This window comes from Durio zibethinus, chromosome 14 (genome assembly GCF_047325235.1).
Source record: "Durio zibethinus cultivar Kanyao isolate XHJ-2024 chromosome 14, ASM4732523v1, whole genome shotgun sequence".
Classification (NCBI taxonomy): Eukaryota; Viridiplantae; Streptophyta; class Magnoliopsida; order Malvales; family Malvaceae; genus Durio; species Durio zibethinus.
In genome coordinates, this window is record NC_143175.1 from 6266323 (window position 1) to 6278615 (window position 12293).

At 27.6% G+C, this 12293-nt stretch overlaps 1 protein-coding gene across 1 annotated transcript; it reads left to right on the plus strand.

Moving 5' to 3' along the window:
• Positions 1 to 4344: 4344 nt before the first annotated feature.
• On the plus strand, positions 4345 to 8499 carry LOC111295060 (protein SIEVE ELEMENT OCCLUSION B-like). The gene is made up of 7 exons (XM_022888413.2): positions 4345 to 4683; positions 4837 to 4944; positions 6109 to 6536; positions 6604 to 6719; positions 6790 to 6902; positions 7019 to 7474; positions 7598 to 8499. The coding sequence occupies exons 1-7, from the start codon at positions 4528 to 4530 to the stop codon at positions 8210 to 8212; spliced, it is 1992 nt and encodes a 663-aa protein (XP_022744148.2). The 5' UTR covers positions 4345 to 4527; the 3' UTR covers positions 8213 to 8499.
• Positions 8500 to 12293: the final 3794 nt, after the last annotated feature.

The window sequence follows — 12293 nt, forward strand, 5'->3', positions numbered from 1 at the left end:
TTTTAAATATCGGAAAAGTAAAAATTTTATAGCAAGTTTTAATGAATGGCAACATATAGATAAATATAAATATATTTAATTTTTAATATAAATTATAATTTAATTATATATAAATATAATTTTTTATTAAATTAAGATACTAAATAATATTTTTATTAATATAATACATATATGTAAATATAAAATAAGTAAATAATAAAATATATTTTTTATATATCCTAAGGAAGATTAGAGCAGAATATCCCAAATCCATCCCGAATTGACCTAAATTGTTAAAAAAACAAAACTTAATCTAATCTTTATTTAAAAAAATCATATTGATTAGGTCATGATAAATTGACACTTATCAGTTATCAGTTATTGATTTTTTTATCATTCTTACATCTATTGAATTGGGGTGATCTGAAACTCATTGCATACGGATTATTTTACTATCTCTATCTTAGTTAATTTTTTTATTACAAAATTTATCTAATAAAAAATTTAAAAATAAAAAAAAATGAAACAAAAAAAGTGAAAAGCTTTAAAAAAAAGAAAATGAAAAAAAAAGAAGATAAAGACATCTAAGATAGGACAAAGTACCTTAAATTCATCTCCATCGCGACATCATTTAAAAAAAAAAAAACTTCGATTTGATCTTAATTTTTAAAAAAATCATATATATTAGATTGATATAAACTAAAATTAATTGAATATAAATTATTTTATAATTTTTACTTCTATTGATATTTTTTTACAAAATTTATCTAATAAAAAATAAAATAAAAAAAATAAAAATGGAGGAAGGATAGGGTGCCATGTGGACACTCTCTCCTTCCTCCATTATCTACAAAATTAATAAATTTATAAATAATAAAATTCAAAAGGCCAATTAAAAATTTAAAAAACAAAAAACGGATTTAATAAAAAAGAAAATTAAATACAAAAGCAAAAAAAAAACAAAAAATAATAAAAAAGTAGAGAATGAAAGACGAAGTGCCACATGACACCTTTTACTTCCTCCATTCTCTACAAAATTAATATATAAATAATAAAATAAATAATAAATAAAATTAAAATTAAAGAAAAAGATAATGGAGGAAGGATTGGATGCCACGTGGACACCCTTTCCTTCCTCCATTCTCTAAAAAATTAATATATTAGATAGGTTAGAATATATAAGCTAAAAATATTTTTCATGATAAGCTCTCTAGTTACTTGAAATTAAACCCAACATTTAACATTGATATAATATAAAAGTAATGAAAGAAAACAGCAAACGTGAATAGGTATAGTTAGTATTTTCTTTATTTTTTTTTCCTTTTTGTAATTACTTTTTTTTACGATTGCTTGAAAAGATAATTAGTGGTATAGAGCAAATGACTTAAAATTAGTTTTTAAAAATATTTTAAATTTATTATTTAAAAATATTTATTTTATTAAAAAATAATAATTTAATCCAACGTGGAACTCCATCTATATACTTTTTTCCATTTGGAATATCAACATCATATTTATTATTTTATTCAAAACTTATTGTAAATATATATTCTACAAAATATTTCATTTTCGTTTGTTTGGCCCAAAAATCATAAAAAAACAAAAGTACAATGACAAAATTTAATCAAACCAAGTACAATGACAAGAGCTTTTAGTTTATGTAATATTAAATTTTTAGTTTTGGTGATTAAAATTTTTTTAAACAATGACTAAAGTTCAATATTTGACCATTTCAATTAAAAAAATAAAACAAACTTAACATATTTCAATTAAAAAAATAAAACTAAACTTAACATATTTAATTGATCCTAAAATTTGGATTAGTGACTTTTTGGTAGATTTTTTTAAGGGTTAATAATTCGTTCAAATCCGAAGATTTACTCAAATTTTAAAAGAGTTTAAACAATAAATTAAAATTTGTTAAACAGATTTGAATATAATTTTTAAGTTGAGATCAGGCCTTAGACAAAAGAATTAAAGCTTGAATTCAGCCCAGTTCAATCCAAATAAAATATATATAATTAAAATATTATAATTATATAAGTATATATATGTAATTTTTTATTTTATTTTTTAAAATTTTTTATTATATAAATTAAGTTTAATGAGTAAGTTTGAAATTTATTTTTTTTAATTTAGACCAAACTTTAAAAAATTTAAGACATGAAATATTAGATCGAGTTGAGCAAGAATAAATATATAAATTATTAATATTAAGTATGATTAAAACTCACATTTAATCGGACCCATTAACACTTTTACTTTTGAGTTAGAGTTTCAAAATTTTCTCTTTCTAGTTCATCCTAAAATTTGAACCAAAAGTTGACTTATGTATAAAATTTTGGTTTGTTAAAACTAAATGCCTATAAGAATTAAGAACAAAATTAGCTATTTAAGATTTTTAATTTTTTTATTAAAATGAATTATCAAACACATCAAAAATTTATATCTTTAATTTTTTATAGTTAGCTTAAGTTTATCTTGAGCTAAATGTTTTATTTAAGATCAAATATTTATGTGCTTATTTAGTTCAAAATTAAATATTTTATTTTATATGAATAAAAATTAAATATTATTGACTTATAGTAATATAAAAAAATTTTAAACGGAAATGTAACTTGATATACATTTGCAGTTAAATTTGAAAAATATAACATATGAAAATGATGTGTCATTTTTTCAATTTAAAAAATATTTTCCTTCTTTTCAAACTTCTAGTCCATATTTTGTCCCTTATCAACATCTCTTCTTTCGTCTAGGTTTTCTTTTCATTTATTTTTTAGTTATTCTTCTAAGTTTTCTTAATCGTAAAATTTCAAAAAAAAAAAAATTCAAACAAAATTTAAAAGAGAAAATTTTTTTTTGTTTCTCAAATCTCATTGAAATATTTCATTAATATTCTGAACACCATCTGTCCTTTTTTTTTTTTTTTTCTTTTTGATAGAAAGAATAGCACTTTTTTATCTTTAATCAACATGCATTTGTAAACATTCAAAGACAAAACTCCAAAAATATTTTAGCCATGAAAATAAGTATATTTTGTTTCTTCAGAGAAACGAGCAAGGCAAAGGAAGGAAAATTTATGGAGGAGAGAGGAAAATAAGAGAGAAAGAATTTTTTTTTAGAAATTAATTAAATTGTAATTTTCCAAAATTACCTTTTAAATTAATTTTTTTTATCATTTTGGAAATATGGACAATAATATTGCTACGTCAGAAAAAAAAGACACCGTTGGTTTGCCAAATCAGCAAAATAATTCAACTCTTACACATGAGTTGAGGGCACGTGTAGTATACATTCTCAATTCTATTAGAAAATATCCTAATTTGTTATATTCTAAGAACGACATATCTTCATTTGAATCAAACAAAATGTTTAATTCTTAATTAAAAATCACTCAATAATTAGATCATAAATTGAGTAGTTAACCTCTATCTTGTAACATGACCTGGCAATTCACATAATATTTTACTATTAAAATATTATAAAGTATTTTTATACTAATTGTTTAATATATTAAAATATATTTTGAACTTAAAATTAAATAATAATATGTTATTTATTAATAAAACAATTTTCAAATATAGACCAATAAGTCAGATCTTGAACATTCTTTTTAGTTAAAAGTTTAGATGAAGGAAGCTTATCCCACACTACATAATCAAAGCATGTCATAAATCTCAACAATGATTTGCATCGAATTTACATCTTATCGATTCAGTGGCATTAACTCTTTCTTCGTTTGGGGTTTTCTTTAGAATTTTGGAGACTTGATTCTATTAAGTCTTCTTTTTTAGACTTGTCAAGAACTTAATTTGAAGCTTAGTACACCAATCTTGGAATTTTGAAAGCTTGATTTTTTGGAGTCTTTTCTATTGGATAATGGTTGGAACTATGGAAGCCTAATTCTTTGGAGTCGATTCCTTTTAGAGTCTTCAGTGTTAGACTTGTCTTGGAACTAATTTGAAACCATTATCCTGCTGAGTCCTCCCCATTGGACAGCTCTGGGAATTTCCAAGCCTTGAGTCTTCAGGCTCTTCTCTATTGGATTTCCTTGGAACTTTAAAGCTTTAATTCTTTAAAGCCTTCTCTTTAGGAGATATCTTGGAACTTCAGCAAAAATCAATAGGTTTGACGTGCATGTATGAATGAAAAATGAAAAAAGTATATATATGATGACGTGAAAGTTTCATAAAATCATATTCTCTTCAATCTTATCACTATTTGGATAACTCGTATAAGTGAACTTTTGATTGGATACAGTATGAGTCCTTGATGCATCCTTCAATTGTCAAATAAAATCTTTTCACTTTTTCTAATGAAATCTTTTAATATGACTTCATTAAATGATGTCATTATACCTTACCTAATGTATGATTTGTCCTTGAAAATTCTTAACAAATTTAGTAATTTTTTTATAAAAAAATTCATGCACAGTTGATGTCCACCTCCACCCTATCTATAAAGGCCTTTGCATTCCCAAACCGAAACAAAGCAAAGTGCTATCTGCTTATACACTACAGCTCCTGATTACCGCATCCCAAATATATGGAGACACTGACCACACTGTCCTCAAAGACATCGGACAATCTGTTCAATGAAATTCTTGCAACCCATGTCAAAGATGACGACCGAGCAGTTGATCTCCAGCCCATTATGCACATCATGGAGAAAATTTTGCATGATGTTGACCGAGTCATCAATGTACGTGCTAATTGCTATAATTCTTTACCTATTTTGGCTTTTAATGTTAAAGTACTATGCATTTACTTCAGTTGATTGTTTTGGGCAAATCTTTAAAATATATAATGGTTGATCTTTCAATATTAGTTGATAAGCTTTTTCGAGTTGTTGTAGGGTACACATGGAGGCACGGTTACGTTGAAGAAAAACACCACCCTGCTTACCTTTGATAATGGCATGCATGAAGCAATATTGGCTGATATTCTCAATGTCTCTGGCGAGGTTATTTTCTTGCCTGGCCCCTTGTCATGTTAGACTCTGTTCATTGTTGAATGCTGGTGCAGTCATGTTACTACTAACTGGTGTTTTTTTTTTTTTTGGCTAAGCCAAATAGATTTTATTAATATCCAAAATGATAGAGCTAGCAACATGACTAGCCTTAACGACAGCACTTCCAAAAGAAAATCCTCTAGTATACAAAGCCACCTAAAACCCAAAGATGGAATCCAGAACCAATAAAAGTAGTCAAAGAAGGATGATGCCAAATACACAAAAAATAGCCTCACCTTACCGCCTCTTGCATGCTAAACAAAAGAACATCATACTCTTACCCAAAAGCCATACCCAGTACATCGATTCCCCATCATTAAAATAACCTTTCCTTCCAGCCTCGAATTTGATATCATCCAAACCAAAAGGATCATGAAAGCAGTAGATAAAGCCTAACACATTTGTCACCAAGTTGCATCAAATTAAAACTGGAATCACCAAATCAAGCCTTCAAAACAAGACCCTAACCAGCTTTATCCTGTCACAGATCAGCCTCTTCTTTTTCATCTCCTTCAAATTTTTCAACGACTACTTAAGCATCACAAGCTGATAGCATTCCTAACTATTCCTCAAATGAAAGATCCCTTATACAAGATCCAACAACCCTAATCATCTACATCAAAGAGTCAGACAGCACCTTTGAAATACGCTCCTTACAAATTAGCGTTTCCTAGTTTTCTTTTAATATTTTGTAAACTTAATTTTGAATTTATTCCATATTCATCCTTATATATCACTATTCCATTAAAGTGCGGATGAAACATGGATAAATTTGGACACTTGACATAGGCCACTTATCTAAGGCTGCATTTGGATTGCATTGTTTTTAATCAACAGCGTGTTGATGGATGAATGGATTTGAATTAGAGTTAATGTCAGTCATCAAAATGGACCCTAAGTAGACATAAATGTGACAAATTTCTTCCTTAATGCAACAGCGTGTTGATGGATGAATGGATTTGAAACATATTTAAAACATTATAGATGGAAATTTTGAATTTTTTTTATGTTATAACTTATAAAAAGGAAATACTGCAAAAAAATTAGGGAATTGTATTTGTGTAATTTACTCCTTTGATCGGTGATGATATAACATTGTGTTAGTCTATTTTGTAGTTATCATGCAATTGCCTTGTAGGAGAAAATGCGCATGCAACAACAGTAAAGCTGCTGGAAACGCTTAAAACCTATTCATGGAACACAAAAATGGTGCTAGCCTTAGCTGCTTTTACTGCGAATCTGGGGGAGTTTTGGCTGCTTCTTCAGCGCGGCAACAACAATTCGCTTGCCAAATCTGTGGCTTTCCTTAGGCAAGTTCCAGAAATCGAACGTTTGAACCCACTGAGAGATGGAGTCACTAAACTCGTCCAGGCCATAAGGAATTTAGCAAAGTGCAACGCTAAGTTCATGACAAAGCTACACTCTTGGTATTTTTCTAAAGAGACCCAGCCAATCTCAGAAGCCAAGGTGGAAATCATTCGAGCTACATATTGGACCATTAACAGCGTTGTACAAATTGCAAGCCTTTTAGGCTGGAGAAACAAGTAAGCTAGCAACAGTTATATTTCTAACACAATCAAAAGAATTTACAAATCAATGGTCTGATTGCAGGAACACTTCATTAACCACGGAGGCTGGGAAAACATTGATAATTCAATTGGAAAATGATGTCAGTCAGATCTATGATATCCTTAAACATCATTTAAAACAATGCAAAGACTATATCGGTGAGTCCTTTTACTATTACTTTCCAAGAAGTCCTTATCATAATCTAAAGAAATCCACAACGTGACACAGGTAAGGAGATAGGAGATGCTTATAAAACCCTGCTGATACTTATGCAAAGACCAGGAGGGGGAGACATTGTGAAAATTCTCGACAGATTCCTTCGCCGCGATGGTATCGATAAGGTTGGTTCTTGTCTTCCAATAAGGCCGGGATCTTTCAAATTGCCAAATGCCTTGTAATTTTCTAGCCGTGTTTCAAATTGAATGTATAACATTAAATTTCTTCTGAATTAAAACAGGTTGATATTGAGAAACTGAGAAGCAAGCATGTGTTATTCCTCATAACAGATCTTGACATCTCCCTTGAAGAAATTACAGTTCTCAATGAGTTGTACCAAAAGACAGAGAGCTATGAAATCGTATGGCTCCCAGTTGTGGACGGGCTTTACAACAAGAAAAGGTTTTTGGAACTGAAAACATCAATGAAATGGTATACTGATGTGCCCGCCATTCTTGAACCAGCAGTCATTAAATACATCAAGGAGGTTTGGCATTTTATTAAGAATCCAATTGCGGTGTCCTTGACTTCGGAAGGTGAGGTGACATGCCAAAATGCACTCCCCTTGTTGTGGACGTGGGGAAATGAGGCCTTTCCTTTCATTGCTGAGAAAGAGAAAAATCTCTGGCATAACAGATATGGCTGGAGACTTGACTTCCTTATCGATGATCTGATTGATCCGGAGTTACGAAAATGGGTACATGATCCACCATCACTTGCTTGCATATATGGTCTAAATTAGTAGTACTATGAGTTCTTTTAATATTTGATTCATTTGATTCGTATTGTTATATTTGATTGACCCCTTGCACTATGTCAGATTATTGAAGGAAAACTGATATGCTTGTACGGTGGTGGAAGTATTGACTGGATCCTGCAGTTCACTACCGCAATAAAAGTTGTTCTTGCAAGGATTGGAGTAACTGTAGAAATGGTTTACGTGGGAAAGAACAACGCCAAGGAGTGGACCGGAAAGGTGACTGCAGAGCTGCACAGTCACAACTTGCGCGTTCTGAAATCCGAGAGGCATTTCTGGGCTCGACTGCAGAGCATGTTGTACTTGTACACAAAAATGAGGCAGGGCAAGGGACTGAGTAGAGATGATTCCTTTATGCAGGAGGTTATGAAAATACTTGCCTTCGATGGCAGTGAAGGAGGATGGACTTTGTTCTGTAAGGGAGCAGATGTGATAGTGAGGTTGGAAGGAGAAACAGCTCTGAACATTATATGGAAATACGCTGATTGGGAAAACTATGCTAAGAAGCATGGTTTTCTCGAAGGACTTAACTATTACATGGAAGATCAGAACATCCCGCACAGCTGCGTCCAACTGAAACTGCCTTTTATCAGTTCGGAAATCCCAGGGAAGGTACAATGCTGTGAATGTGGCAAGGAAATGGAGATGTATTACATGTATCGCTGCTGCAAACAGTAATAGCTAGCATCTATCTACCAAGTTTGGGAAGGACAGATTGATTCTGATAAAGATGATGAAATAAAGGGTGTTCCTCATTGTTGTGTGTTTGTTGATGTAACTTTTATATGCTACGGTTTGTACTTATAATAAGGTGCAGTCCACGACGATTATCAGCACCTTTGGCTGCTAAAGAGTCGGGACTGCTGGAAGTGTGCTCTATGTTTGATAAAATAATAAGACGTCCTCCCCAGATCTTAACAAGTTATTGTTTGTTGTCAACGAAATCAATTTTTACGTTTATATGACTTGATTTCTTTTTGAAACTTAAACAATTTCTCATGCGTCATTTGTTAATTATTTAATAGAGAAGAGCCTGAAGACTTGAGGCTTCAAAATTCCAAGAGCAGTTCAATGGAGAGGACTCAGCAGGATAAAGAAGAGTCCGCAAAGTCTAATACTGAAGACTCTAAAACAAATCGACTGCAAATAATTAGGCTTTCAAAGTTCCAAGCATTATCCAATAGAGAAGAGTCCGCAAAGTTAAGCTTTCAAAATTCCAAGATTATTGCACCAAGCTTCAAAGTTACAAAACAAGTTCAAGAAAGAAGACTTAACGACATGTTTGGTTGGTTGGAATTGCAATTCTATTCTAATTATAGGATAATTTTTTAATTCGAGAAATGGTGTATTGCTTGAAAATAAAGATAGCAATTCTTGACTCTCCTCAGAATTGCAATTCCTAGTTCATAAGGAATTAAAAATAATATTATTGAACAATTAAAAATATTAAATAATGTTAGAATAATATTAATGATTTAATACTTAATTAATTAAATTAATAATAATACCAATTAATTAAAATAATATTATTTTTTAATTTTAATATTATTGAATTTTATTTATTATTAATTATTTATTTGCATTATTAATATTAATTATAATTAATTAAATAATATGTAAATTCCATTATAATTATAATTAATTAATTAATAATAAATTACTTAATTAATATAAAATAATATTACCTTTTTCTTAAAACCTAGGGCCAAGAAAATATTTAAAACATCGCTATATATCTTACAAAGTTTTTTTTTTTTTTTTATAGGTTCTGTCTTGGTACGTGCTTTTATTTTATGAAGAGAGTATGACTTGGTGAGAAATTTAAATACGATGTTGGTTACCTTCCAGTGGGTTTAGCCCAAGATTTGTTCGAGATGTTAGTCAAGATTTTTAAAATCTTTGTTTGGTAGTACAGAGATGAACCGTGAAGAGGCGACAATAAAGATAAGTTGAAGATTGTTTTTTTTTATTATTATTATTATTATCTAATTAAACTTCATTAATAAACAAAGTAAGTAACCCGGATCCCTTCATTTTGGGTAAATAAAGAATTAGATTCTGATGATACGGAGAGATTTAGACGTCATTGTGATTCGGAGGGGGCTAGCTGCTTAGACTAATCAATGAAACCAATTAACTTGTAGCTATAATAATTTATAATTTTAAATATAACATGATAATGTGATATAAAAAATATATAAAAATAACATGATTTAAAATTTTATAAAAAAATTATGTGAGTTTTATAAAAATAAAGAAATATGTTTTATTGACATGTAAACATGATTTTTTTTATTAAAATATGTTATATGATCCTGTACTTTTTTATTTTTAGGAATTTAATTTTTATAATATTATTTAAAAAAAATTAATCATTATAATATTATTTTTAATAAATTTAATTCATATAATATTATTTTAATGATTGAACTGAAATTTTTTAAAAAATAATACTATAAAAATTAAATTTCTTTATATAATATTAGAGGGATTAAATTTTTAAAAATAAAAAAATACAAGAATCTATGACATATTTTAATCATAATTTTTATATTTTATATATATTTAATATAAAATAAATACGATACAAATATATAAATTGACATGTTTAATTTTAAAGAATAGTTTTGTTTTTCTAATCTTATTAGCAACTGAAATTAAGACCTCAATCTCATATTACCTAATAAGATTGAACAAAGATTTTTTTTTTATCTTAAAAATCTTGAACGTATTGGTTTTAAGGGAGAAAAATATTATCTAAAAAGTTTTATCTAATTACAAATTGTCATATGTTTAATGAAATTTCTTTAATTAATTAATTAAGAAATTTACAAGTGACACCATGTGAAAATGATATTATTTAATTTAATTATATAATTATTTTTATAATTAATTAAATATATTTCTTTGCTATTGATCTTGACCAATCAAAATTCATTTACGATCATCTACTTTATCTCTTAATTAAATAAAAATAATTTTAAAATAAATCCAAATTTTAACCAATTAAAATTTAAAAGTTTATGAGTCATCTAATTAAATTTCATGAAATTATCAATTTTTATCACTAATTAAGCATCGATTATTTTAAAATAAAATGAAAGAAGTTGAATTCTCTTAAAATAACCTCTCTTACCATGCAGACGCTATATATCGGTGCTCCTCTAAATCATTTGACACAATTCACGATTTGAAAGAGAAAAAAAGATTTTGAAGATCTTATATTTATCCAAAGTTTCAAAAATTAAGTTTTGAAAATTTGAAAAAATCGAAGGTTCAAGAATTTTCGAGAAATTGAAGTATTTAAATACAAATCATTAAGACCAAACATTCAAGATCAAGTTTGCCAGCTCTTGAAACGGATTTTTCATGAAAAGAAATAAAAGTATTTTTATTTGTTTTAAAAGTTTTCAGAGATTGTAATATCACAAGTTTAATAAATAAAAATTTTTTTTTTAATTTTTTAATCTAATTTTTACTCAAAATTTTTGGCATGTTTGATGGGACAATCTCTAACTCTCATCCATTTTTCTTTCGTAAGTTTAAATTTTAAGTTGCAATGGTTAACAAGTCAGCCTAATAATGAATTTTTATATTTATATATTCTATAAAAGATAAATATATAATATTATAATATAAATATTAAAAAATATGTTAAATGATTCATGTTTTAAATTTTAATAAAAAAGACAAAATACTAAAAATTAAATTAAAAATACTATGTTTTTATTTGTAGAAAAATAATTATTTAGATGAGCCTAGATGAGCCTTCGTTATACCATTTAATAAATTTAGATCTAAATTTTAAATCAAGTCAAGTTTAGATAAATATATAAAATATTAATATCATGTTTATTTTTGGCCCGATTTGATAGATACAAGTTTTTGATCTAAGACAATGATAAATTTGATATTTTTTCAATTAATAATCATAAATATATCCTACTAACTAAGACACTAATCAATCCTTTTAACTTGTTGGTAAAATCTAGAAATTCCATCCAATATATGTGATAAATTTTATAGAAGTAATATGATCATTACCAACGCTTAAATAGGCAATGCTACTGGCCTGCCTGCTTAGCTAATAGCTATACCATCAACTTATATTGAGATGTGAGATGGCATGAGTTTTGAAATAAATAGAGTGAAAAAATATTTACATTTTTTTATACAAAGGAGATGGTAACGTGAGAATAGAAAAAAATATATATAAACGTTGTAATTTAAATTTTAGATCTGGTGAATATGATTTAAAAAAAAATTTATATGAATCAATTAAATTATAAGCTCTAAAACTGAAAAATATCAACATTAATTGAACAAAAAAAAAGGAAAAAATACAAGGTGGGTGAATAAAGATGATGAAAAAAGAGTATGTGAATGTTTCTTTTACCTAATAAAGTTAAAAAAAAAATTGTAATACCAAACATAATGATTTTTAATTTCTAAGAATTAATCATTGTTAACCAAATAAATTGATTTCAAATCACAAGTGTTAAGATCAGCTTGATAATAAGATTATTTCTATAATTACACTATTGTGGTAATCTTGCAAAAGATACCCAAAACTACTTAAGGTAATTTTTGGTATAAGATAATCACTCAAAAAATTATGATAATTTACACAAGGTAATTAGATTACTGTGTTTAAAAAGCACTCGATGATTCTACATGGTAATGATCTTGGATCATCGAGAGTGATTATATTATTATTTTAAAGAGTGATCTAATTTTCATACAAAAATAAGAAAAACTT